Source organism: Musa acuminata, chromosome BXJ3-5 (genome assembly GCF_036884655.1).
Source record: "Musa acuminata AAA Group cultivar baxijiao chromosome BXJ3-5, Cavendish_Baxijiao_AAA, whole genome shotgun sequence".
NCBI lineage: Eukaryota > Viridiplantae > Streptophyta > Magnoliopsida > Zingiberales > Musaceae > Musa > Musa acuminata.
Genome location: NC_088353.1, coordinates 43,298,218 through 43,325,327, shown reverse-complemented (window position 1 = coordinate 43,325,327; position 27,110 = coordinate 43,298,218). Strand labels below are relative to the sequence as shown.

At 40.3% G+C, this 27,110-nt stretch overlaps 4 protein-coding genes across 4 annotated transcripts; all 4 read left to right on the top strand.

Annotated features, from left to right (window-relative positions):
• Positions 1–4,745: 4,745 nt before the first annotated feature.
• LOC135638330 (putative germin-like protein 2-1) lies at positions 4,746–5,798 on the top strand. Its single transcript, XM_065151422.1, has 2 exons — positions 4,746–4,904; positions 4,994–5,798. Exons 1-2 carry the CDS (start codon positions 4,793–4,795, stop codon positions 5,551–5,553), a joined length of 672 nt encoding a protein of 223 aa, XP_065007494.1. The 5' UTR covers positions 4,746–4,792; the 3' UTR covers positions 5,554–5,798.
• Positions 5,799–11,917: 6,119 nt separating this feature from the next.
• On the top strand, positions 11,918–12,899 carry LOC135638350 (putative germin-like protein 2-1). Its single transcript, XM_065151452.1, has 2 exons — positions 11,918–12,076; positions 12,166–12,899. The coding sequence occupies exons 1-2, from the start codon at positions 11,965–11,967 to the stop codon at positions 12,723–12,725; spliced, it is 672 nt and encodes a 223-aa protein (XP_065007524.1). The 5' UTR covers positions 11,918–11,964; the 3' UTR covers positions 12,726–12,899.
• Positions 12,900–22,969: 10,070 nt separating this feature from the next.
• LOC135638473 (putative germin-like protein 2-1) lies at positions 22,970–23,940 on the top strand. Its single transcript, XM_065151586.1, has 2 exons — positions 22,970–23,113; positions 23,202–23,940. The coding sequence occupies exons 1-2, from the start codon at positions 23,002–23,004 to the stop codon at positions 23,741–23,743; spliced, it is 654 nt and encodes a 217-aa protein (XP_065007658.1). The 5' UTR covers positions 22,970–23,001; the 3' UTR covers positions 23,744–23,940.
• A 1,548-nt stretch (positions 23,941–25,488) lies between these two features.
• LOC103986314 (putative germin-like protein 2-1) lies at positions 25,489–26,446 on the top strand. Its single transcript, XM_009404283.3, has 2 exons — positions 25,489–25,652; positions 25,747–26,446. The coding sequence occupies exons 1-2, from the start codon at positions 25,541–25,543 to the stop codon at positions 26,292–26,294; spliced, it is 660 nt and encodes a 219-aa protein (XP_009402558.2). The 5' UTR covers positions 25,489–25,540; the 3' UTR covers positions 26,295–26,446.
• The last annotated feature ends 664 nt before the right edge of the window (positions 26,447–27,110 follow it).

The following is a 27,110-nucleotide window of genomic DNA, read 5'->3' as shown; positions in this document are numbered from 1 at the left end:
GAATAACTAGAGGATCATAATAACATCAAAAACATATATCTTAATTCAATAATAACATATTATTAGATGGATTTCATAAAAGAAAAAATTTGAAGTTTCACAAAATGGGTATAACAGAAAAGTATCTCAAAGAGGATAAATTGTATATCGACATCATTAAAATTATGAATTATTCACATTAAATTCAGACTAAAATCGATGAAATTTAACCAATTTTTGTCTAGTAAAAATTTTAAAATTATATATCTTTATTTTTTTTAATAAATCAGATTTGGACTGAATGCCCAAATCAACCATCCAAGCCCACCTATGGACTGAACCCAACAAAAGGTACCATGCTTCATCAACCTTATTCTATGATGATAATATTTGCCCATGCTTCATTATCGTGATCTCATCATGATCCAATTCCCATTGCACAGATCCATGAACATCACAATATATTCAAGCAACAGGCAATATAAAGTGATAAAATATCAAATAATAATAATAAGTAAAAGGATTACATGTCAACATCACATTTGTCATCACTCACGTGATTGGCTTGCAAGGTACCTATGACTAGTAACACAACCTTAGAGCCACTCAAAAACCATCTTGGATCTACTTCGGATGCTCTTATACTTTTGTGTTTGGACAATGTCGGCTTGACTCGAACATTGACGATGATTTTCTCTAACATTTTAGCACTAGAAGAATGGTTTGATGTTGTAGGAACATCAATCCGTCAATCCTCTCAACGAGTGCTCTAGCGAGGAGGTCGTGCCTCCAATCTATATCACTTTTACTCAAGGGGCAATTGCCCCCCTTCTCACATATGTATATGTACATTTTGGCATTAGCATCGATGAGGTATTGGCATCTATCTAATGACCTTGGCCTCTCACCCGTAGGGACAAATTCGAGCCACTTGCTCATCCTCATCAAGGTGTTTCTGAACCTTACCCATTATGCGCAGACACTCACGGGCATGATGCAAGCTATCACCCCACTCCTATCTCAACTAGCCTAATAAGCGACACTACCATATCAGTAATGGTCGACACTTTAATTGCCACTAGCACTGACATCTATCGGAATCCCTCCAACCAACATGATACTAGCATCTCAAGATCACCCAAGGTCCTCGGAACTGCCAACTGAATGAGTGTCTCGCTCCCTAATCGTGGAGTTCCGTGCACCATTGCACCGCCACTCTACTCTGTCCGAATTTAAGACCCAAACGATGGATTCAATGTATTATTCTATGAGGGTCTAGCTATGGCAAATGAACCAACACTTATACTAGATGTAGTGGGAGTTCTGATAGTCCAAGGGGGAGAATCTCATTGATCCCACCTTAGGTTGGTCCTCGTTTACCTAGAACATCCAAGAGGAACCAATCCCAACTAACTTTCACCTCTCAAAGCTTTTGACGATAACACTAACTCAATTGAACACACTATCGCTTTTTGCACTAAGATGCCTCTCTATGGAATCTCGGATGCTCTGATGTGTCATGTGTTCCTGACAATGCTAATGTTGAGAAATCTAGGGGCGACATCACATGCGCAGCAGAAGAACATAAACAAAAAATCCTATATTTTCACAAAAAAAATTTCATTTTCATGCGAAGATTGGTATGCAAAAACTCGTGAAACTGAAAACCATGTATGAGATAGTTGTGTTATCTAAGGAGATTGCATATTACTAAAATCCTATATATGTGTAGAATATGATGAAGGAGGTCAATTGTCCTCCTCTCTAGTAGTGATACACACGGTAGTGGCTATGAAGACGCTCCTTGAATCGCTGCCTAAATCTTCACATGCCCTTACTGGTTGAGGAGGAGAAAGGGAGAGGGAATAAGATGTGGTAGTAAAAAAGGTCTAGCCTATGACCCTTTGGTTCCCTCATATTTATAGAGGCTCTTTATTAATTTAACCATAATAGATCTTGCCCTATTGGGTACTAGATCCCCAAACAACTATCCATGTCTTTCATATTAGTGAATCTCTATCCAATAATCTCTTATTGGATATGATCCAATAATTCAATGGCTTATTGGATATCCAATAAAATAGGAGCTCAAATGGATATCTCATAAACTTTTACTTATCAAAACACCTATCATATGTGTGTGACTCTCTAGGCCAATATTGAGCTACCTGTGAGTCATACATATTAGAACTCCTTTTGGTTAAATGAATTATTATCTTCAAAATAATTCACTCGATTCATCGACTGCGGATGTACTAGGCCACTACGCTGTAATCCCCAAACGATACGGGGGAATCTAATCCTTTGGACCTATCTATCCTCAGTTACCATGTACCTATAGTACATTATCTATCTAATATCTCGGAGACTATATATCGGACATTGTGCTGTCAGGCCCATACGGTTTCTACTCGAGTCTCACTTTAATCGGATTCTCTTGGAGAACTCTTTCTCACTCAATCCGAATGACCCTAGCCAAGGATATATATATATATATATATATATCCATTGATGAATTTTTAATAGTCAACATCTCACTTGCGCCTGTGGTTTTGGTTAACTTTCTGCATACAATCACCTACCATCATCCAAGCAAAAGAATCTTTTAGTAACGATGACAACCTATAGATAGCCAATTGGTTGATCACAAATAGTTCGTTGTCGTCTCTTCCGACAGGATGGGTGTTTGTCTCAAAAGAAGTGTATGACCTTTCATAGGAAGCATGCTTCAACTACACATAGCATCTTCACAAGGCAAAGATTAAGAACAACAAATTATTGTAATTAAGCCTTTTAAAATATTTATAAACTTTATAAAATATTTCAGAAGAACATCCATCTTTGTGAGTCTGATATCTACAAATCAAATTGTAAGATGTCTAGCTGCAAGTTAAGTTATTTTGGGAGTATACATTTTATTTTGATTTTATCGCTAGGAGCATATTTTATTATTCAGACTCTAAATACTTGGGATTTATGTTTTTGTTGAGATCATTATAAACTTGATTAAAGTTATTCAAAATATATTTAAACATTATGGAATGTTAATATGTAAGGTGAAGATTGAAAAGATTACCAAGATAAAGTCGTAAGACAAGGGTTTCAGCGGATATTTTATATATGAACCTATACTCGTCGCAATACCTATCATATATGTGTGACCCTCTAGGCCCAATATCAAGTTGATCATGAGTCGTACACATGAGAACTCCTTCTAACTCGGTGAATTATTATCTCCATAATAGTTCACTAACTCATCGACTACAAACGTACTAAGCCACTATGTCGTAGTCCCCATACGATACAGAGGAATTTAATCAATTAGACCTATCTATCCTCAGTTATCATGTATTTATCACTCATTCATTTAATATCCTAGAGACTATATACCAAGCATGATTCAGTCAGGCTCATACAAAATCTACTTGAGTCTTGCTCTAATTAGAATCTCTAGAAGAACTCTTTCTCTCTCAATCTGAATGACCCTGATTAGATATTTACTTAAGCAAGAATATATAGGACTTTCATCTCATGATACCGAGAGTGAATGATCTTCTATCACTACTCAATTACCCTCATAAGATTGATTGCCACTCTCGATTATTAGTTATGCTAGATTTGAAACTTCGAGACCTATAAATTTGGTATCAAAGAGTAGAGTACTTATATATGATATCTTTGATATCTCAAGTCTAAGGACCAGATACACAACTAGAATTACAAAATCGTTGTTTAATAATGAGGTATCATCAACTATCCAACATTCTGTGAGTGGATCAATTAATGAACTAATTATCTAATTAGCATATGTATTGTATCCCTAGTATCTCCACACGAGTAGCTATGGGACTAGCCGCCTCTATCAATTGGATGAGGATACAATATACTAGTTTGTTTGATTATATCGATATCCTTCTCGAATAATATACGATTGAGAATATTTATGGTTTATGCTTAAAGGCGAATCGGTCTCATTATCGTGATCTCACTATAATCCGATTCTTATTGCACAGATTCATGGATATTATAATATACGCAACACATAATCATAAAGTCAGAAAATACCAATAATAATAAGTACAAAAGATTGCATAGTGTGTCACACGTGCAATTACTCACATGATTGAATTATAGTAACTAGCAAGAAGTGCATCAGTTAGCAGGGCAAATAGCAATACTTAGATGATTCCTATCCCAATAAGTGTCTGTTATTCTTTCGAGTATTGAAAAATCTTAAAAGATTTTTATAGATCGAAAAGTGCTAGCAGGCAATCTAAGAGCTGAAACACTACCTCTCCCAATTGCTACAGCTCTCCTCGATTTCGTGGCGAATAGTCACTGCATTCACATATAACGCTTGCACCATAGTATTTGTTGTCGGTCATGCACGCAACGTGTTGCCCTGGTCATGTTTGAAGGTGACAAAGAAGGCTTGCATTATAGTATCTGATGTTAGATGAAGTCAGACTGAGATGCCCACTGGTTTCCCACATGTTTAATTGGCTATACTGCCAATTGAATGGTTCGACGACGTGAACGTATCACCAAAACCCTGTCAATTGAATGGCATACAAGAAATCTTCGTTGACCAAAACATTAAGCTCCTCTTGGTAGACTCTTTCTCTGCACAAGATAAGAAGCACTCACAGTCTATAGACATTATTATTATAAGCAAAAGGCATACTTTTCAGCTCTCGTACCAAATGATCGAGAATGTTTCAACCCTGGCTCTCTCCCCCTCCCCCTCTCTATATATCCATCTCCTTCGTGCATTTGTATCACAACACCAATTGTAGCTTCATCCATCCTAAAGATGGCAGCCAAAATCCTTCTCATCGCTCTCCTTGCCATGGCTTCCTCTCTCGCAATGGCTTCTGATCCTAGCCCTCTTCAAGACTTCTGCGTCGCCGATAAGAACTCCAAAGGCGAGTTTAAGGATCGAACACCGTATCTGCATGTCCACGTTTTCGATTAATGCATGTTTACTGATCGAGTTTTCTTGTTGCTTCTACAGTGCTGGTGAATGGATTCGTCTGCAAAGACCCCAAGCAAGTGACAGCCGAAGACTTCTTCTTCATGGGACTCGACAAAGCCGGCAACACAGGAAACAAGCTCGGCTCCATGGTCACTGCCGTCAACGTTAACAAGCTCGTCGGACTCAACACCCTCGGCATCTCCATGGTTCGCATCGACTACGGGCCCAAAGGCCTCAACCCTCCCCACACTCACCCCCGTGCCACCGAGATCCTCACCGTCATAGAAGGACAGCTCTTGGTCGGCTTCGTCACATCCAACACCGACGACGGCAACCGTCTCTTCACCAAGATGCTGAAGAAGGGCGATGTGTTTGTGTTCCCTGAGGGCCTCATCCACTTCCAGTTCAACCCTGGGTACACCAACACCGTCGCCATCGGTGCTCTCAGTAGCCAAAACCCCGGCACGATCACCATCGCCAACGCTGTGTTCGGGTCGAAGCCACCCATCTCCGACGATGTTCTGGCCAAGGCTTTCCAGGTGGACAAGAAGACCATCGACTGGCTTCAGGCTCAGTTCTGGACGGACAACAACAACTAGAAAGCTTCGTTCTTGCAAGTTGACATGACATGAAATGCATAAAATTATGTGCTTTAAATAAGCAAACAGTGGATAAGCTTCTTTCTTGCAAGTTGACATGACATGACATGCATAAAATTATGTGCTTTAAATAAGGAAACAGTGGATAACTATTTGCATTTGTATTTGTGATAGAATATGGCTTCTTTGTTATATGGAAACTGTCTTACTACGTACCAAACAATTGAGTCCCGATGTTATTTCTATGCTGAGATGTCTTTTGGGTCCACTTTGAATGCACAAAATCATATGATTTAGTGTTAGGTAGTTTAACGTAAGTATCATACTCTAATCTTATGATAATGTACGATAATAATAATAATAATAATAATAATATAAATTTATGATCAACTATATGAATCTTATGACAAGATACTAATATAAATCCCAGAAGAAAAATGAAATCAAGACGTTATTAGAACTAAATTTTATTTCTTTCCTAAGAGATGTCTTTTAGGTTATGAGACAGATAGGCTAAGATAATATTTATATTATTCACATAGATATTGTTTAACAATTGAATCTATAATAATTTTAGTATATGTTATGATAGAAAACATGTTAATGACTAATCATCATTCTTCATCATGTAAAGGTTAGTTAGTCTAGAATGAAAGAGTCTCAATCACCCTCCATCGGTTTGTCCACATGAACAACAATCTAAGGGAGATCATTTGAGCCTGTCTCTCTTCTTTCGTCCCATGTTAATAAATATCAAATATGAACGTTAGGATAGTTTTAAGCTAAGAATACTCATACACTTTTGGGTTTGGACCATGCCCAGTTGAATTGGACTTTGATGATGATTTCCAATAATATTTTGATGCTAGAAGGGGATTCTAATATATATATATATATATAAAGATCAAGTGGACGCTATGCAATCTTTCGAGAACTGGAGGTGGATTAGGATGGACGTACTGAGTCGATAGCTTGACTTAGTCTTTTGTGTAATCTTTCGTTAAGCAAGGAAGGCAAGCAATCACTGCGACTGTCTCAAAAAGCTTCACACCCTGCAAGCAAATGGCACCCAACACGTTATACATTTCAACTCTTTCACCTAATGATCAAGAACGTCTCAGAGCCTACAGCTTCTCTATATGTATCCTTCTCCTTCAACCATTTGTACCACAGCACCAAGCAACTTCATCCACCCTAAAGCCTACAGATGGCTGCCAAAATCCATCTCATTACTTTCCTTGCCTTGGCTGCCACTCATGCATTGGCTTCTGATCCTAGTCCTCTTCGAGACTTCTACGTTGCTGATATGTTCATATCATATATTTTTTTAGTGAAATATTTTTTTTTTGCAAAATAGATTTTTTTTTATTAAAATATTAACTTATTACCGAAAGCAAATATTAATCAGAGCAACATAAACAGTAGAATAATGAATCAATCATAAAATAAGACATTAAATTTTTTACGTGAAAAATTTAATCCAGAAAAAATCACAAGACCGTAGTGTACTTCAAACTTTCACTATCACTAATAATGATAATACGTTTATAATAAATTTTTTCAGAATAACTAGAGGATCATAATAACATCAAAAACATATATCTTAATTCAATAATAACATATTATTAGATGGATTTCATAAAAGAAAAAATTTGAAGTTTCACAAAATGGGTATAACAGAAAAGTATCTCAAAGAGGATAAATTGTATATCGACATCATTAAAATTATGAATTATTCACATTAAATTCAGACTAAAATCGATGAAATTTAACCAATTTTTGTCTAGTAAAAATTTTAAAATTATATATCTTTATTTTTTTTAATAAATCAGATTTGGACTGAATGCCCAAATCAACCATCCAAGCCCACCTATGGACTGAACCCAACAAAAGGTACCATGCTTCATCAACCTTATTCTATGATGATAATATTTGCCCATGCTTCATTATCGTGATCTCATCATGATCCAATTCCCATTGCACAGATCCATGAACATCACAATATATTCAAGCAACAGGCAATATAAAGTGATAAAATATCAAATAATAATAATAAGTAAAAGGATTACATGTCAACATCACATTTGTCATCACTCACGTGATTGGCTTGCAAGGTACCTATGACTAGTAACACAACCTTAGAGCCACTCAAAAACCATCTTGGATCTACTTCGGATGCTCTTATACTTTTGTGTTTGGACAATGTCGGCTTGACTCGAACATTGACGATGATTTTCTCTAACATTTTAGCACTAGAAGAATGGTTTGATGTTGTAGGAACATCAATCCGTCAATCCTCTCAACGAGTGCTCTAGCGAGGAGGTCGTGCCTCCAATCTATATCACTTTTACTCAAGGGGCAATTGCCCCCCTTCTCACATATGTATATGTACATTTTGGCATTAGCATCGATGAGGTATTGGCATCTATCTAATGACCTTGGCCTCTCACCCGTAGGGACAAATTCGAGCCACTTGCTCATCCTCATCAAGGTGTTTCTGAACCTTACCCATTATGCGCAGACACTCACGGGCATGATGCAAGCTATCACCCCACTCCTATCTCAACTAGCCTAATAAGCGACACTACCATATCAGTAATGGTCGACACTTTAATTGCCACTAGCACTGACATCTATCGGAATCCCTCCAACCAACATGATACTAGCATCTCAAGATCACCCAAGGTCCTCGGAACTGCCAACTGAATGAGTGTCTCGCTCCCTAATCGTGGAGTTCCGTGCACCATTGCACCGCCACTCTACTCTGTCCGAATTTAAGACCCAAACGATGGATTCAATGTATTATTCTATGAGGGTCTAGCTATGGCAAATGAACCAACACTTATACTAGATGTAGTGGGAGTTCTGATAGTCCAAGGGGGAGAATCTCATTGATCCCACCTTAGGTTGGTCCTCGTTTACCTAGAACATCCAAGAGGAACCAATCCCAACTAACTTTCACCTCTCAAAGCTTTTGACGATAACACTAACTCAATTGAACACACTATCGCTTTTTGCACTAAGATGCCTCTCTATGGAATCTCGGATGCTCTGATGTGTCATGTGTTCCTGACAATGCTAATGTTGAGAAATCTAGGGGCGACATCACATGCGCAGCAGAAGAACATAAACAAAAAATCCTATATTTTCACAAAAAAAATTTCATTTTCATGCGAAGATTGGTATGCAAAAACTCGTGAAACTGAAAACCATGTATGAGATAGTTGTGTTATCTAAGGAGATTGCATATTACTAAAATCCTATATATGTGTAGAATATGATGAAGGAGGTCAATTGTCCTCCTCTCTAGTAGTGATACACACGGTAGTGGCTATGAAGACGCTCCTTGAATCGCTGCCTAAATCTTCACATGCCCTTACTGGTTGAGGAGGAGAAAGGGAGAGGGAATAAGATGTGGTAGTAAAAAAGGTCTAGCCTATGACCCTTTGGTTCCCTCATATTTATAGAGGCTCTTTATTAATTTAACCATAATAGATCTTGCCCTATTGGGTACTAGATCCCCAAACAACTATCCATGTCTTTCATATTAGTGAATCTCTATCCAATAATCTCTTATTGGATATGATCCAATAATTCAATGGCTTATTGGATATCCAATAAAATAGGAGCTCAAATGGATATCTCATAAACTTTTACTTATCAAAACACCTATCATATGTGTGTGACTCTCTAGGCCAATATTGAGCTACCTGTGAGTCATACATATTAGAACTCCTTTTGGTTAAATGAATTATTATCTTCAAAATAATTCACTCGATTCATCGACTGCGGATGTACTAGGCCACTACGCTGTAATCCCCAAACGATACGGGGGAATCTAATCCTTTGGACCTATCTATCCTCAGTTACCATGTACCTATAGTACATTATCTATCTAATATCTCGGAGACTATATATCGGACATTGTGCTGTCAGGCCCATACGGTTTCTACTCGAGTCTCACTTTAATCGGATTCTCTTGGAGAACTCTTTCTCACTCAATCCGAATGACCCTAGCCAAGGATATATATATATATATATATATATATATATATATATATATATATATATATATATATATATATATATATATATATATATATCCATTGATGAATTTTTAATAGTCAACATCTCACTTGCGCCTGTGGTTTTGGTTAACTTTCTGCATACAATCACCTACCATCATCCAAGCAAAAGAATCTTTTAGTAACGATGACAACCTATAGATAGCCAATTGGTTGATCACAAATAGTTCGTTGTCGTCTCTTCCGACAGGATGGGTGTTTGTCTCAAAAGAAGTGTATGACCTTTCATAGGAAGCATGCTTCAACTACACATAGCATCTTCACAAGGCAAAGATTAAGAACAACAAATTATTGTAATTAAGCCTTTTAAAATATTTATAAACTTTATAAAATATTTCAGAAGAACATCCATCTTTGTGAGTCTGATATCTACAAATCAAATTGTAAGATGTCTAGCTGCAAGTTAAGTTATTTTGGGAGTATACATTTTATTTTGATTTTATCGCTAGGAGCATATTTTATTATTCAGACTCTAAATACTTGGGATTTATGTTTTTGTTGAGATCATTATAAACTTGATTAAAGTTATTCAAAATATATTTAAACATTATGGAATGTTAATATGTAAGGTGAAGATTGAAAAGATTACCAAGATAAAGTCGTAAGACAAGGGTTTCAGCGGATATTTTATATATGAACCTATACTCGTCGCAATACCTATCATATATGTGTGACCCTCTAGGCCCAATATCAAGTTGATCATGAGTCGTACACATGAGAACTCCTTCTAACTCGGTGAATTATTATCTCCATAATAGTTCACTAACTCATCGACTACAAACGTACTAAGCCACTATGTCGTAGTCCCCATACGATACAGAGGAATTTAATCAATTAGACCTATCTATCCTCAGTTATCATGTATTTATCACTCATTCATTTAATATCCTAGAGACTATATACCAAGCATGATTCAGTCAGGCTCATACAAAATCTACTTGAGTCTTGCTCTAATTAGAATCTCTAGAAGAACTCTTTCTCTCTCAATCTGAATGACCCTGATTAGATATTTACTTAAGCAAGAATATATAGGACTTTCATCTCATGATACCGAGAGTGAATGATCTTCTATCACTACTCAATTACCCTCATAAGATTGATTGCCACTCTCGATTATTAGTTATGCTAGATTTGAAACTTCGAGACCTATAAATTTGGTATCAAAGAGTAGAGTACTTATATATGATATCTTTGATATCTCAAGTCTAAGGACCAGATACACAACTAGAATTACAAAATCGTTGTTTAATAATGAGGTATCATCAACTATCCAACATTCTGTGAGTGGATCAATTAATGAACTAATTATCTAATTAGCATATGTATTGTATCCCTAGTATCTCCACACGAGTAGCTATGGGACTAGCCGCCTCTATCAATTGGATGAGGATACAATATACTAGTTTGTTTGATTATATCGATATCCTTCTCGAATAATATACGATTGAGAATATTTATGGTTTATGCTTAAAGGCGAATCGGTCTCATTATCGTGATCTCACTATAATCCGATTCTTATTGCACAGATTCATGGATATTATAATATACGCAACACATAATCATAAAGTCAGAAAATACCAATAATAATAAGTACAAAAGATTGCATAGTGTGTCACACGTGCAATTACTCACATGATTGAATTATAGTAACTAGCAAGAAGTGCATCAGTTAGCAGGGCAAATAGCAATACTTAGATGATTCCTATCCCAATAAGTGTCTGTTATTCTTTCGAGTATTGAAAAATCTTAAAAGATTTTTATAGATCGAAAAGTGCTAGCAGGCAATCTAAGAGCTGAAACACTACCTCTCCCAATTGCTACAGCTCTCCTCGATTTCGTGGCGAATAGTCACTGCATTCACATATAACGCTTGCACCATAGTATTTGTTGTCGGTCATGCACGCAACGTGTTGCCCTGGTCATGTTTGAAGGTGACAAAGAAGGCTTGCATTATAGTATCTGATGTTAGATGAAGTCAGACTGAGATGCCCACTGGTTTCCCACATGTTTAATTGGCTATACTGCCAATTGAATGGTTCGACGACGTGAACGTATCACCAAAACCCTGTCAATTGAATGGCATACAAGAAATCTTCGTTGACCAAAACATTAAGCTCCTCTTGGTAGACTCTTTCTCTGCACAAGATAAGAAGCACTCACAGTCTATAGACATTATTATTATAAGCAAAAGGCATACTTTTCAGCTCTCGTACCAAATGATCGAGAATGTTTCAACCCTGGCTCTCTCCCCCTCCCCCTCTCTATATATCCATCTCCTTCGTGCATTTGTATCACAACACCAATTGTAGCTTCATCCATCCTAAAGATGGCAGCCAAAATCCTTCTCATCGCTCTCCTTGCCATGGCTTCCTCTCTCGCAATGGCTTCTGATCCTAGCCCTCTTCAAGACTTCTGCGTCGCCGATAAGAACTCCAAAGGCGAGTTTAAGGATCGAACACCGTATCTACATGTCCACGTTTTCGATTAATGCATGTTTACTGATCGAGTTTTCTTGTTGCTTCTGCAGTGCTGGTGAATGGATTCGTCTGCAAAGACCCCAAGCAAGTGACAGCCGAAGACTTCTTCTTCATGGGACTCGACAAAGCCGGCAACACAGGAAACAAGCTCGGCTCCATGGTCACTGCCGTCAACGTGAACAAGCTCGTCGGACTCAACACCCTCGGCATCTCCATGGTTCGCATCGACTACGGGCCCAAAGGCCTCAACCCTCCCCACACTCACCCCCGTGCCACCGAGATCCTCACCGTCATAGAAGGACAGCTCTTGGTCGGCTTCGTCACATCCAACACCGACGACGGCAACCGTCTCTTCACCAAGATGCTGAAGAAGGGCGATGTGTTTGTTTTCCCTGAGGGCCTCATCCACTTCCAGTTCAACCCTGGGTACACCAACACCGTCGCCATCGGTGCTCTCAGTAGCCAAAACCCCGGCACGATCACCATCGCCAACGCTGTGTTCGGGTCGAAGCCACCCATCTCCGACGATGTTCTGGCCAAGGCTTTCCAGGTGGACAAGAAGACCATCGACTGGCTTCAGGCTCAGTTCTGGATGGACAACAACAACTAGAAAGCTTCGTTGTTGCAAGTTGACATGACGTGCTGAAATTATGTGCTTTAAATAAGCAAACAGTGGATAACTATTTGCATTTGTATTTGTGATAGAATATGGCTTATATGTTATGGAAACTGTCTCTGACTAAGTACCAACCAATTGAATCCTGATGTTATTTCTATCCTGAGATGTCTTTTGGGTCCACTTTGAATGCACAAAATCATATGATTCGGTGTTATGTTGTTTAACGTCAAGCATGGTACTCTAATATTACGATAAGGTACAATAATGATACTAATAAAATAATAAATTTAGGATCGATTACATGAATCTTATGACAAGATACTAAATATAAATCCCACATCACATTAAAAATAATGAAATCGAGAGCTTATTAGAACCAAATGTTATTTCTTTCCTAAGTGATGTCTTTTCAGTTCTGAGACTCTAAATTAACAAAATCAAACAGTGGATTTCAGTTGAATTGAAAAACCAACAAATAGAATAGATTTATTGATCCATATAGTTTTGCTTATTGACAGACCTTTACAAATAGAAAGGAGACTGATTGAATACGAGATGTGCTAAGATAATGTTTATATTAGTCACATAGATAATAATTGAGAGTGTCTAATTACATATATTGAGTTTGGTCTATAACATAAAATTTGAAGTTCTTAATTGAATATATGAAATGTGTTAGTAGTCAATCACCATTTGACATATATCATCGTGTGAAGACCGGCTTAGAAAAAAAAAAAAAGCTTCAATCACCCTCCACTGGTTTACCCATATGGATAATAGTCCGAGGGAGATCATTTGGGCATGTCTCCCTCTTGTCCCCAATCTCTTATTAACAAAATGTCAAATGGGGATGTTAGGACAGTAGTAGGTTATTCTCTCCATAGATCAGGCATAAAAGTTAACTCCATGCATCATACCAATATGCTCTGTTTTCGTGAAAAACCTATACTCAAAAAGTATATTGGGCTAACTTGAGCATCAGAGACATCAGGTCGAAAAATTTCTCGTGACATTGGTCTTAGTGCAAGTACCACCTCAACGCTACCTCGAGGTCAATCATCATTTTAATATATGTTAATTGATACAGAACATATTGATGGCCAATTATCATCTGACACTTCTCACCATATGAAGGCTGGCATGGAAAGAAAAGGTCTTAATCTGTTAGGACTCTAGCTAGGAGAGTCCTAATTGAGAGGGACATTCTGTTAGGACTTTAGCTAGGAGAGTCCTAATTGAGAGGGACATTCTGTTAGGACTCTAGCTAGGAGAGTCCTAATTGAAAGGGACACTCTGTTAGGACTAACTATGAGAGTCCTAATTGAAAGGGACATTCTGTTAGGAGGTTTTTTCTTAGAGAAGAATTAGGAGTTGTAAGGGAATATGAGTCTTGATTATGAGTCATATTAGGAGTTGGTTAGAAGTAAGAGTCTTAAGTAGGAGTCCTATTAGGAGTTAGGGTTTAGAAGCCCTATAAATAGCCATGTATTCCTTCTCTTTTGATAAGCAATAGATGAATCTTTTCTGCAGCCTTTGAGCAACAACTTGGAGGGAGGAACCCCTATAGAGTTCCAAGGAGGCCGATCCCCTAAAGAGATCAACCCCAAGTTTAGAATCTACAAGGGTTCTACCACCTGGTATCAGAGCAGCGTTCTTGGCATCTCGCTGCCCTTCCATTGCCATCCATCAACCCTCCACAACCATCCAAAGCAATTCCCACAATTGCTTAAAAGATCGTCGCCGAATTCCACCATCATCTCCACTACCGCAGATCAACCTTTGATCTCCCCGTGAATTGCAACAGGTTCTGGTTTCCTACCTTACTGCTGTTGCAATTTATTTATCCCTATCCGAAAATCCAAAAAAAAAAAAAATCGTTCCTATATTGCTGCAAATTTTCATCATAAGTTGCTGAAATTTTTCGACGAGAATTCTACTATCGCAACTTACACCAATTTTCTTGCTGTTACTGTCGAAATTTTCTTGATGGACATCCTTGCTATCATATAAACTGAGATATTGTTGTCAACTCTCTCCTCAAATCTCTCAAATTTTTGTGGAGATTTCGTCGAGAAACCGTTGTTTCTTCGACGATAATTCTGCTCTTACAAGACAACACAATTCTGCAGCAAACTTTCACTGATTTTTATCAAACCTATACATGCCTTTAACTCGTCAACAAAAGAGAGATCTTAACATCACAGATTTGGAGTCATATACTATGGCATCTGAGGACGCAATCAATGCTAAATTTGAAGCCTTTGAGGCACGAATGGAGGATAAGATTCGGACTCTCCTTACTGAATTCAGTTTGGGCCGACCACCAAGCCCGAAGAAATCACATCAAAGAGAGAGCTCTAACCAATCACATCATGCCCAAAGGGATGACTTCCAAGAGAGGGGAGGCTCTATGACCGACCCCAACTATTCGCGCATGAGAGTGGACTTCCCTAGATGGGAAGAAGGAGACCCAATTGGTTGGATCTCGCGCGCTGAGCGATATTTTCGGTACCATAAAACTGCGGATGCATCCATGGTGGAAATTGCAACTATACATCTTGAAGGGGATGTCATACAATGGTTTGACTGGTTTGAACACACTTATGGAGCCCTTTCATGGTGACAATTCAAAGAAGGACTACTGATCCGCTTCGGACCAACTTATTACGAGAACATTGACGGACAACTAGCAAAGATCCGACAAACCTCCACCATTCAGGAGTACCAAACCAGGTTTGAAAGGTTATCTAATCAAACTCGTGATTGGTCTGAAAAACAGTTATTAGGGACTTTTATTGAGGGCTTAAAGCCGGAGATCCGGGGAGAAGTTAAGGCGCGACAACCATACAAGCTTATGGCAGCCATCTCTTTCGCACGACTTCAAGAGGAGCGATTGAACCATGAAGCCCGGAGGACAAGGATCACTCCACGACCTACAATACTAAAGCCCTCAGCCCCCCCTACTATCAACCGAGTCCCTGCACCGAAAAGGTTAACAAGAGAAGAACTTCGGGAGCGATCTGCGAAGGGGTTATTTTGGCATTGCGACGAGCCGTGGAGCCGCGAGCATCGCTGTAAAAAGGGTAGACTTCTTATGATTGAACCAGTAGAAGAAGAGGTCATTGAACATCTAGAAGAGAGCCTTGAACATGAAGAAGAAGATATGGAAGAAGAGCCACAGCCGACCGACATTACGGTACACGCACTAGCCGGCTATTCAAATCCGCAAACGATGAAAGTTGGTGGCCTTTTCAAACAACAGCCGATCACTGTTCTCATCGACACGGGTAGCACTAATAACTTCCTGAATAGTAAGGTTGCTGCTCGGATGGCACTGCATATTGAAGGTTGCAGCAAGTTCGATGTAAAGGTTGCCGACGGTAGAATCCTAAAGTGCGACCAAAGATGCCCGCAAGTGAAACTATTACTACAAGACCAAGAAATTATCACCGATTTCTTCCTCCTACCAATCGATGACTATGAGGCAGTGCTTGGTATAGAATGGCTGACTACACTAGGTGATGTCTCTTGGAACTTTTCTAAATTAATTATGAAATTCTACTGTAAGGGCAAACAGATCATCCTACGCGGGAAGCGCGGAAGCAACGTTACCACTTTTTCGACCCAACGAATGGAGAAAGTTTTACACAAGGTAAATGGTGCCTTTTTGATGCACCTCCAGCAGCAACCAGAGGGGAAGAAAATAGAATTTGAAGATCAAAATCTTGCCCAATTGCTTACTGAATTTGCCGACATATTTGCTGAACCGCGTGGTCTTCCTCCTTCTCGGCAACATGACCATCGAATTCCAATCCTTCCGGGCAAGCCACCAGCGAACACTCGACCATACCGATATCCTCACCTCCAGAAAGATGAAATTGAAAAGATCGTAAAGGAGATGCTTGAAACAGGGGTGATTCGACCAAGTTGCAGCCTCTTTTCCTCACCGGTGCTACTTGTACGCAAGAAGGACGGAACTTGGCGGATGTGCATCGACTACCGAGCTTTAAATGGCATCACCGTCAAGGACAAATACCCAATACCAGTGGTGGATGAACTTCTTGATGAATTGAAAGGAGCTCGAGTCTTCACGAAGTTGGACCTCCGATCCGGTTACCACCAAATTCGGGTATGTAACGATGACATTCCAAAAACTGCATTTCGCACACATGATGGCCATTATGAATTCTTGGTAATGCCTTTTGGACTCACTAATGCTCCTTCAACCTTTCAAAGTCTCATGAATGATATATTTCGGAGCTTTCTTCGTAAATTTGTGCTGGTATTTTTCGATGATATTCTCGTTTACAGCCCTTCTCTTGAGACTCACTTTCAGCATTTACGGATTGTTTTGACGATCCTTCGGGAGAATACTCTTTTTGTTAAGCAACCAAAGTGCAGCTTTCTCCAGCAAAAAGTAGAGTACCTTAGGCATATAATATCAGAAGAAGGAGTGGCGGTAGACCCAACAAAAATTGAGGCAATGCAAGGCTGGCCGAAACCTACAAACGTGAAATTACTGCGGGGGTTCCTTGGACTAACGGGCTACTACCGAAAATTTGTTAAGGACTATGGGAAGATCAGTGCACCACTCACTTCTTTACTGAAAAAAGATGCTTTCCAATGGTCGGACAAAGCCTCTGCTGCCTTCGACAAACTTAAAGCAGCCATGACAACAACGCCGGTGCTTGCGCTACCGGATTTCAATAAACCCTTCATCATTGAGGCCGACGCATCTGGAGTCGGAATTGGAGCCATTCTCATACAAAATGGTCGACCACTCGCATACACTAGCAAGGCATTATCTCCCTCCCATCAAAATATGTCAGTATATGATAAGGAGATGCTTGCCATTGTACACGCAGTAACGAGGTGGAGACCCTACCTGATCGGCCGGCGATTTCAAATTAAAACTGACCATAAAAGCCTCAAGTACTTTTTGGAGCAAAAGATATCATCCCCTGAGCAGCAAAAATGGGTAACCAAACTTCTTGGATTTGATTATGAAATTATTTACAAAAAGGGGAAAGAAAACGTTGTTGCAGATGCACTCTCACGGCTACCTGAACAAGCTAAGGTTTCAGCCATCTCCCTTCCTACCACCGGTCTCCTCGAGGACATTAGGGAAGAATAGAAGAAGGATCCAGAGATCAGCAAGATCATAAAAAAATTGGAGGAGGATCCAAGTGCAATAGCCCACTACACTTGGAATTCGAGGGATTTACGCTACAAAGGTCGCATTGTGCTTATACCTGACTCCCCTTGCATCGCAATCATCTTGCATGAAATGCACTCTATACCTTCAGCAGGGCACTCTGGATTCCTAAGAACCTACAAAAGAGTGAAGCAAAATTTTTATTGGAGAGGGATGAAAAAAATTATTGCTGAATATGTGGCACAATGTGATGTATGTCAACAGCACAAGGGTGAATCTGTGGCAAATCCAGGGAAGCTACAACCACTACCCATACCAGACTCAGTGTGGACTAACATCTCCATGGACTTCATTGAAGGGCTGCCATCTTCCAAAGGTAAAAGCACGATTCTCGTGGTGGTTGATAGACTTACGAAATATGCTCATTTTTGTGCTGTGAGAAATCCCTACACTGCTGCTAGTATTGCTCAGATTTTCATAGAAAATATTGTTAAACTGCATGGGATGCCAAGGTCCATCGTAAGTGATCGTGACAGGATCTTCACTAGTAAATTTTGGACCGAGTTATTTCAGTTACAAGGCACCAAACTCAAGATGAGCACAGCATATCATCCACAAACTAACGGCCAAACAGAGGTGGTAAATAGGTGCTTAGAGACGTACCTCCGGTGTTTCGCTAGCGACCGACCAAAAGAGTGGGCAAAATGGCTTCCTTGGGCCGAATGGTGGTATAATACTACATATCATTCATCTATAAAATGTGCCCCTTATGAAGCATTGTATGGTCGACTAGCACTTGTGATTCCAAAGTATGTAATTGGCTCGGCCAAGGTAGATCAGGTTGACCAAGAATTAATTAATAGGGACAAACTCTTACAACTGTTAAAAGATAATCTCTCTACCGCTCAAGCCAGAATGAAGCAGCAAGCCGACACACGACGAAGTGAAAGAGAATTTCCAGTGGGAGATTGGGTTTATCTTCGCCTACAATCATACAAGCAACTCTCTATCAACACTCGAGCCTCCATGAAGCTATCCCCACGTTTTTATGGGCCCTATCAGATCACAGAGCGTATTGGAGCCATGGCATACAGACTTAAATTACCTGAAGATGCCAAAATTCACCCTGTCTTCCACGTATCATGCCTAAAGCCCAAGTTGGGAGAACACGAGTCACCCCAGATCCAACTGCCCAACACAACTGAGAATGGAGTTATTCAAGCCCAACCACAGGCCATCCTCGATCGCAGGATCGTGATGCGTTGCCGACATCCCTCTACTGAAGTACTAGTGCATTGGAATAATCTACCACTTGAAGACGCCACATGGGAACCATATGAGGAGCTGAAGACCCGGTTCCCTGAGTTCATGGAATCTCAGCCTTGAGGACAAGGCTGATTTGAAGAGGGCGGGTCTGTTAGGACTCTAGCTAGGAGAGTCCTAATTGAGAGGGACATTCTGTTAGGACTTTAGCTAGGAGAGTCCTAATTGAGAGGGACATTCTGTTAGGACTCTAGCTAGGAGAGTCCTAATTGAAAGGGACACTCTGTTAGGACTAACTATGAGAGTCCTAATTGAAAGGGACATTCTGTTAGGAGGTTTTTTCTTAGAGAAGAATTAGGAGTTGTAAGAGAATAGGAGTCTTGATTATGAGTCATATTAGGAGTTGGTTAGAAGTAAGAGTCTTAAGTAGGAGTCCTATTAGGAGTTAGGGTTTAGAAGCCCTATAAATAGCCATGTATTCCTTCTCTTTTGATAAGCAATAGATGAATCTTTTCTGCAGCTTTTGAGCAGCAACTTGGAGGGAGGAACCCCTATAGAGTTCCAAGGAGGCCGATCCCCTAAAGAGATCAACCCCAAGTTTAGAATCTGCAAGGGTTCTACCATAATCACCCTCCACTTATTTGCTTTCATGGACAACAATCCAAGGGAGGTCGTTCAGACCTGTCTCTCCCTTGTCACCCATGTGGACAAAACGTCAAAGAGGGACGTTGGAGTAGTTGTAGGTTGACGTTGGGGTAGTTGTAGGTTGTTCCATCCATAGACTAGGTATAATAGCTAACCCCTGGTATCATGCCAAGAGGCTCTCTTTTTGAGAAAAACTATACTAGCATCTCAGGATCACCAAAGGTCCGATGAATTGCCAATCGAAGGAGCACCCCGCTTACCAACCGTAGAGTTCAGCACATTGTTGCATCATTGCTCTGCTCCACCCGAATTCAGGATTAAATCAATGGATGACTCCTTAAGGGTCCAACGACAACAAATAGACTATGCTTAGCTCTAGTGGTCTAGCGGGGAGAATTTGGCCGATTCCACCTCGAGTCGGTCCCTATTCACCTAGAACATTCAAGAGAAACTAATCCCGACCAACTTTCGCCTCCCATCGTTAGAAGTCTTTGATAACAATACTGATCCGATTGAACATACTACCACTTTTCATGCCTAGATGTTTCTCTACGACACCTTGGACGTTTTGATGTGTTGTGTGTTCTTGACACTGTTGAGAAGTCTAGCGTAAGAGTGGTACACTCGTTTGAAGCTACTCTTGATTGACTCTTTTACTTAGCTTATAAATAAAGGAGTTTGAACTCTACATACTTGGGAATATATGCCGAAGGCCATTAGTGACAATCTTGCTCGAGCTCAAGCAAGGGGAGGAAAAGATACTCTCTACTTTGTCGCTCGATTCACCATTAAAGTCCAATGCATGTAAGAAGCACATCCATCACTCGTGATTCAAGCCTTGATGATGGGGCTTAAGCACTCTTGCAATAGTACTCAAGATCCTCTAAAGGGCCAACCAATACATAGCCACCAAGGTGATGGTCTTAAGTAAGCACGAGGAGACATGCAAGTGGCCATGACATGAGCAACCACCATTAGCTCAAACCCTGAGGTCACCTCGATGAAGAAAATAAGATCGACCCGAGCTGCCTCGCTCGAGACTCGAGTTGACCCCATTTAAAATTATGAGAACTAAGGTCTTCCTATAAATAAAGGAAAAAAGGTTCTTGAAGAACCCTTAATTGACAAAGATGTCATTGGAAAGAAGAGACAGATCCAAGTATTACCGCTTCCATCATGACTATGGCCACGACACGGAAGACTTTCATGATTTGAATGAACAAATCGAGGAGCTGATTTATCGGGAACACCTCCGGAGATTCTTCCAGAGACCTCGAGAACCCTCACCCTAACCTTAGGGCTCGATAGAGAGGTAGATCGACGTCATCATCGGTGGACCTGTCTTGGAAGGGGACAACATCTTGAGTCATAAAGCCTAAGCCTGAGCCACCATCGAGAAGCACCAAAGATAAAAAAGATAACTTGGAAATAATCTTCAAGGAAGAAGGGACAAAGTATCTCGATCCAAACCACGATGATGCCTTGGTAGTTTCTATAAGAATGATTAACTCCTGAGTATATAAGGTCATGATCAACATAGTTCTACCGACATCCTCTACTTTATCGCTTTTCAAAAACTTAAGCTCTCAGTTAATAATCTCACCCCCTATAGTTTTTTTGTTGATGGGGTTCACAGGGAACTCCATCTCCCCTCTAAGGACCATGAGACTATATGTCACATTTAGCGATGGACCCTATAACAAAATGATAATGACCAAGTTTATGGTGGTTGACATCCCCTCGGTGTATAATGCAATCATAGGTCGACCCACTCTCAACAAGCTTCCGGATTTGCCTTAGGTGGATATGCATCGGCTAGTCCAACGCTAGGCACGTAGTCATCTCTACTACCTCCCACTTCGTCCTCTCTTGGACCTCCACCTACCATGCCTATAACGTGACGGTCCAGCTCTCCCTCTCCTTCACTTCCGACCTCTCATATCTCTGCCTCTTTGCCTTCATCTGTCGCTTCCTCTTTCCTTAATAAGCTGGTCAAGGAGAGCGAGCGGGTGCGGGAGGCATATATGGACCAGTTCAACCACTCCTACTGCTACTCTTAGTCTTCATGATGTCATGCTTTGTGAGGGAGGTGGCTTACAAGGTATGGCGGTATTCGTTACGATCAGAGTGGGTGCAGTTCGCAATTGTGAGCAACGCCATGGTAGCATGTGCCTTAGAGTTGGTAAGTGACATCCAGAAGTTCTTGAGCTCATTGTCAATGCGAGAGAGGCCTGGTATGACACCCTGCTAGGTAGTAGCAGCTCGGTGCTACTGCTAGTGGTCGCTTCCACGATAACGCCTCCTCCCACCATTGATGGAAGTCTCAATTTTTTTTACTTAAATTATATGTGTTATTATATTGATAGTTTATTTTGAGTCAACATACTATGTAAATAGATTCCAACATCTATTAACTCAGACTTAACGGGAAGGGTTTTATGCTATATTTTTTAAAATATAAAAGTTATTTTAGACACGAATAAATCACAAGGGCTTAATAGATCTATGGACAAAACCATAGGGGCTAAAATATATCTTAACCTTAAATTATATGTGTCATTATATTAATAGTTTATTATGACTCAGTATGTCATACCACGTAACGTCTATTAACTTAGATTTAATGGGAGAGATTTATGTGAGATCTTAACCCATTAATATACTAACGTTGCAAAAAAGTGGGAAGTTGTTCACTACTTGTGCAAGCATGCACCATATATATTATACTCACTGCATTCACATATAACGCTTGCAACATAGTATTTGATGTTGGTCATGCACGCAACGTGTTGCCGTGGTCATGTTTGAAGGTGACAAAGAAGGCTAGCATTATACTATCTGATGTTAGATGAAGTCAGAATGAGATACCCACTGGTTTCCCATCTGTTTAATTGGCTATACTGCCAATTGCATGGTTCGACAACGTGTATGCATTTACTACGTATAAGAAACTGACGGTGAAGAGGAAGCTTTTCTTAGACCTTTTCTCAAAACTGCGTCAATATCTTGATAACAACTACGTAAAAGGGGAAGTCTACAAACATTATTGTAAGCAGAAGGCAACCTAACATGTCATACTTTTCAACTCTCTCACCAACTTATGAGGAATATGTCAATGCATGCTTCTCTATATATACCCATCTCCTCCAAGCCATTGGTATCACAACACCAATTGCAGATTCATCCATCCTAAAGATTACACAGATGGCAGCCAAATTGCTTCTCCTTGCTCTCCTTGCCATGGCTTCCTCTCTTGCAATGGCTTCTGATCCTAGTCCTCTTCAAGACTTCTGTGTCGCAGATAAGGGCTCTAAAGGTATTCATAGTATCCAGATTAATCTCCTTCGGTGCGTTTGCTCTCCCGATGCATATTTACTGATCGAGTTTGCTTCCTCCTGTTGCAGTGCTGGTGAATGGGTTCGTCTGCAAGGACCCCAAGGTGGTGAAAGCCGAAGACTTCTTCTTCAGGGGACTCGACAAAGCTGGCGACACAGTAAACAAGGTCGGCTCCAATGTCACCGCCGTCAACGTGAACCAGCTCGTCGGACTCAACACCCTCGGCATCTCCATGGTTCGCATCGACTACGCACCCAGAGGCCTCAACGCTCCCCACACTCACCCTCGTGCCACCGAGATCCTCACCGTCATAGAAGGACAGCTCTTGGTCGGCTTCGTCACATCCAACAGCGACGACGGCAACCGTCTCTTCACCAAGATGCTGAAGAAGGGTGATGTGTTTGTGTTCCCACGAGGCCTCATCCACTTCCAGTTCAACCCTGGGCACACCAAAACTATCGCCATCGGTGCTCTCAGTAGCCAAAACCCCGGCACCATCACAATCGCCAACGCTGTGTTCGGGTCGAAGCCGCCCATCTCCGATGATGTTCTGGCCAAGGCTTTCCAGGTGGACAAGAAGACCATCGACTGGCTTCAGGCTCAGTTCTAGATGGACAACAACAACTGAAGAAACACCACCACTGCAGCTTCTTCACATCCATGTTAACATTCCAATAAGCAAACACTTGGCGATCGATCGAAGTCAGGCGTTTGCATGTTATTACTGTTCGTTTTCTCTGTAGTGATCGAAATAATCCTCATGTTTTCCAACCCGAAATAAATATGATGTTAAGAGTCAACAATTGAGAGCGAGATCACTGATGAGATCATTATTAATTGCAAAGCCACATTGCAGCAAATCTATTTGTTAGTGTTAAACTCGACCGACTCTGAATAATTAGGATTTACCATTTTATTGAGCTCATTATAAACTCAATTAAAGCTATTTAAAATATATTGAAATATTATGAAATGTTGATATGTGAGATGAAGATTGAAAAGATGAGGAAGATGAGCCTAACAAGAATTAAAAAGTTAGGTTATATATATATTCATATTATGAAGAGAAGGTTGTTAGATTAGTCCCATAGATAATAATAATTAAGTGAGCCTAATTACATATATTGAGTTTGGTGTATGCTGAATTTATATTAATTTTAGTGTATGCTAATCAACAAAATCGAGTCAGACTCATTCTCGATTGTAAGAATATGTAGAACGAAGGTTTCAGTTCATGTATGGCTTCTTTTACCCACCGCATCACGTATCACATAACGATGAACACGATTTCCAATGTGATGTTGTGATGAAGAGGGAAGGTGTCAGTACTCGTATACGCGATGTATATAATGCCAGTCAACGCACACGGAACGCTTGCACTATAGAATTCGATGTTGGATGAAGTCGCTGCACGCATTGTCCTGGTCATGTTCGAAGGTGACAGAAAACGCCTTCCATTATTAGTACTTGATGTTGGATGAAGTCAAACTGAGATCATTGGTTCACTAGCACTTCTGGTGGATCCATATGCTCCACTGGTTCCATGAATTTGCTTGGCATTTGGTAGCGACCTGCCATCATCAAAACCCTGTCGATTGAATGGCATTTACTACATACAAGATATAGTCGTTGACCAAAACCAAGTGGAGAATAACTAAGCTCCTCTTGGTAGACTCTTTCTCTGCACGGAACGATTACAAATGATCTCACTTTCCCAAATGAGAGAGAGAGAGAGAGAGAATACTTGAATCATAATACATACATACATACATGCTATTCATACATACATACATACATACTTTGTACTGACACACTACTGAAGGGCGATGTCGTGCATGCTATACATACATACATACATACATACATACATACTTTGTACTAACAAAGAATACTTGAATCATAATACACGGCATCAGACGAAGTCAAATTGGCAACGACACACTATTGTCTTGTTCTTTTGACGCAACCTTGCTCTTGTTCTCCTGATCTCCCACATGTTTGCAGACTTCTCATCGTGCTTGGTATCTTGACGTCGTCACCAAAATCTCACCCGGTGGATTTCGGATTAGGTTGAAAAGCTCCATTATTGTGTATGCAATGTGGTCATGGATTAGGTTGGCATTAAACTAAAGAACTATTTTTCTGTGGCGGCGAACGCATGCATTCAAGCAATCACTGAGACCGCGTCAAAATACCTATTTGTTACCCTGCAACAGAGGAAGCTCGTACGAGGAGACGGCTATAGACAATATTATCGCGAGAGGAAGGCAACCTAACATGGTATACTTTTCATCTCCTTCACCTAATGATCGTGAATGTTTCAGAGCCTGCTTCTCTATATATACCCGTCTCTTCCAGGCCATTGTATCACGGCCCCAAGTAATCCCATCCATCTAAGAGATTACAGATGGCCACCGAGATGTTTCTCCTTGTTCTCCTCGCCATGGCTTCCTCTCTGGCAATGGCTTCTGATCCTAGTCAACTTCAAGACTTCTGTGTCGCAGATAAGGACTCTAAAGGTATTCATAGTATCCAGATTAATTTCCTTCGGTGCGTTTGTTCTCCTGATGCATGTTTACCGACCGAGTTTGCTTCTTCCTTCTGCTGTTGCAGTGCTGGTGAATGGATTCGTCTGCAAGGACCCCATGGTTGTGAAAGCCGACGACTTCTCTCTTTCTGGCCTCGACATGCCTGGCGATACCGGAAACAAGTTCGGGTTCAATGTCACGCCTGCCAACGTGATGCAGATTCCAGGACTCAACACCCTCGGCATCTCCATGGTTCGCATCGACTACATCCCCAAAGGCCTCAACCCGCCCCACACTCACCCCCGTGCCACCGAGATCCTCACCGTCATAGAGGGACAGCTCTTAGTCGGCTTCGTCACATCCAACACCGACAACCGCCTCTTCACCAAGATGCTGAAGAAGGGTGATGTGTTCGTGTTCCCTCAAGGCCTCATCCACTTCCAGTTCAATCCTGGGTACACCAACACCTTCGCCATCGGTGCTCTCAGCAGCCAAAACCCCGGCACCATCACAATCGCCGATGCTGTGTTCGGGGCGAATCCCCCCATCTCGGATGAAATCCTCGCCAAGGCTTTCCAAGTGGACAAGAAGCTTGTCGACTGGCTTCAGGCTCAGTTCGCGAAGAAAAACTAGTCGGAGGAATGAATTAAGCTGCACTCTTAGCTCGTGTGTTTTGGTGTGAATAAGCAAACAGTGGACTACCTGTTTGCATTTGCTATTGTAATGGAATTAAGAGACCTTTCTATGTTATGAAAAGTACGTATGAAGTGTGTCATGTTTCAGAATTCTTGAGTCATCTCTATTGACATACGATTGGTGTACTGTTGCAAATTTCATATAAACACGTCATTAAATATAATAAATAAAACTTGATTTTTAAGAAAGAAATCCATGAGTCCTATTTCAATATTTAGATCATATGATAGTAATTCCCACCTGGAAGATTATAGATTATATGGAGTGCAGCATCCTCAAAAAGTGTAATATCTCATATTATATATATATATATATATATATATATATGCATACTTCTTTATCCACCTTATGTTTATCCTCCCTCAGGTTCATGAACTTTATATATCTATGCAGACAACTTTACTAAAATATACCGGTAATAAGTCAATTTATGCAAATATTATGACTGAAACATGAGATATTGTATAACACGATCATAACTTCAACAAGTCATCACCAAGAATTCCCGAAATTGTAATCACAAATAGACCATAATAATATATAAACAGTGTGATGGTGAAATAGTTGAAGATGACACAGTTCACTTCGATCGTAATATACAGTATGGAACGAGGTCGAAAAACGGAGTCGGATTCGTACTGGCAACGTTGTCTTGTCTCGTGGTCGGACTTTGAGAGCTTCTTTATGGTGTTTGGTAACATGTCGTTGCCACCAAAATCTGATGACTGAAATAATCGATTAGCCTTTGTTTGA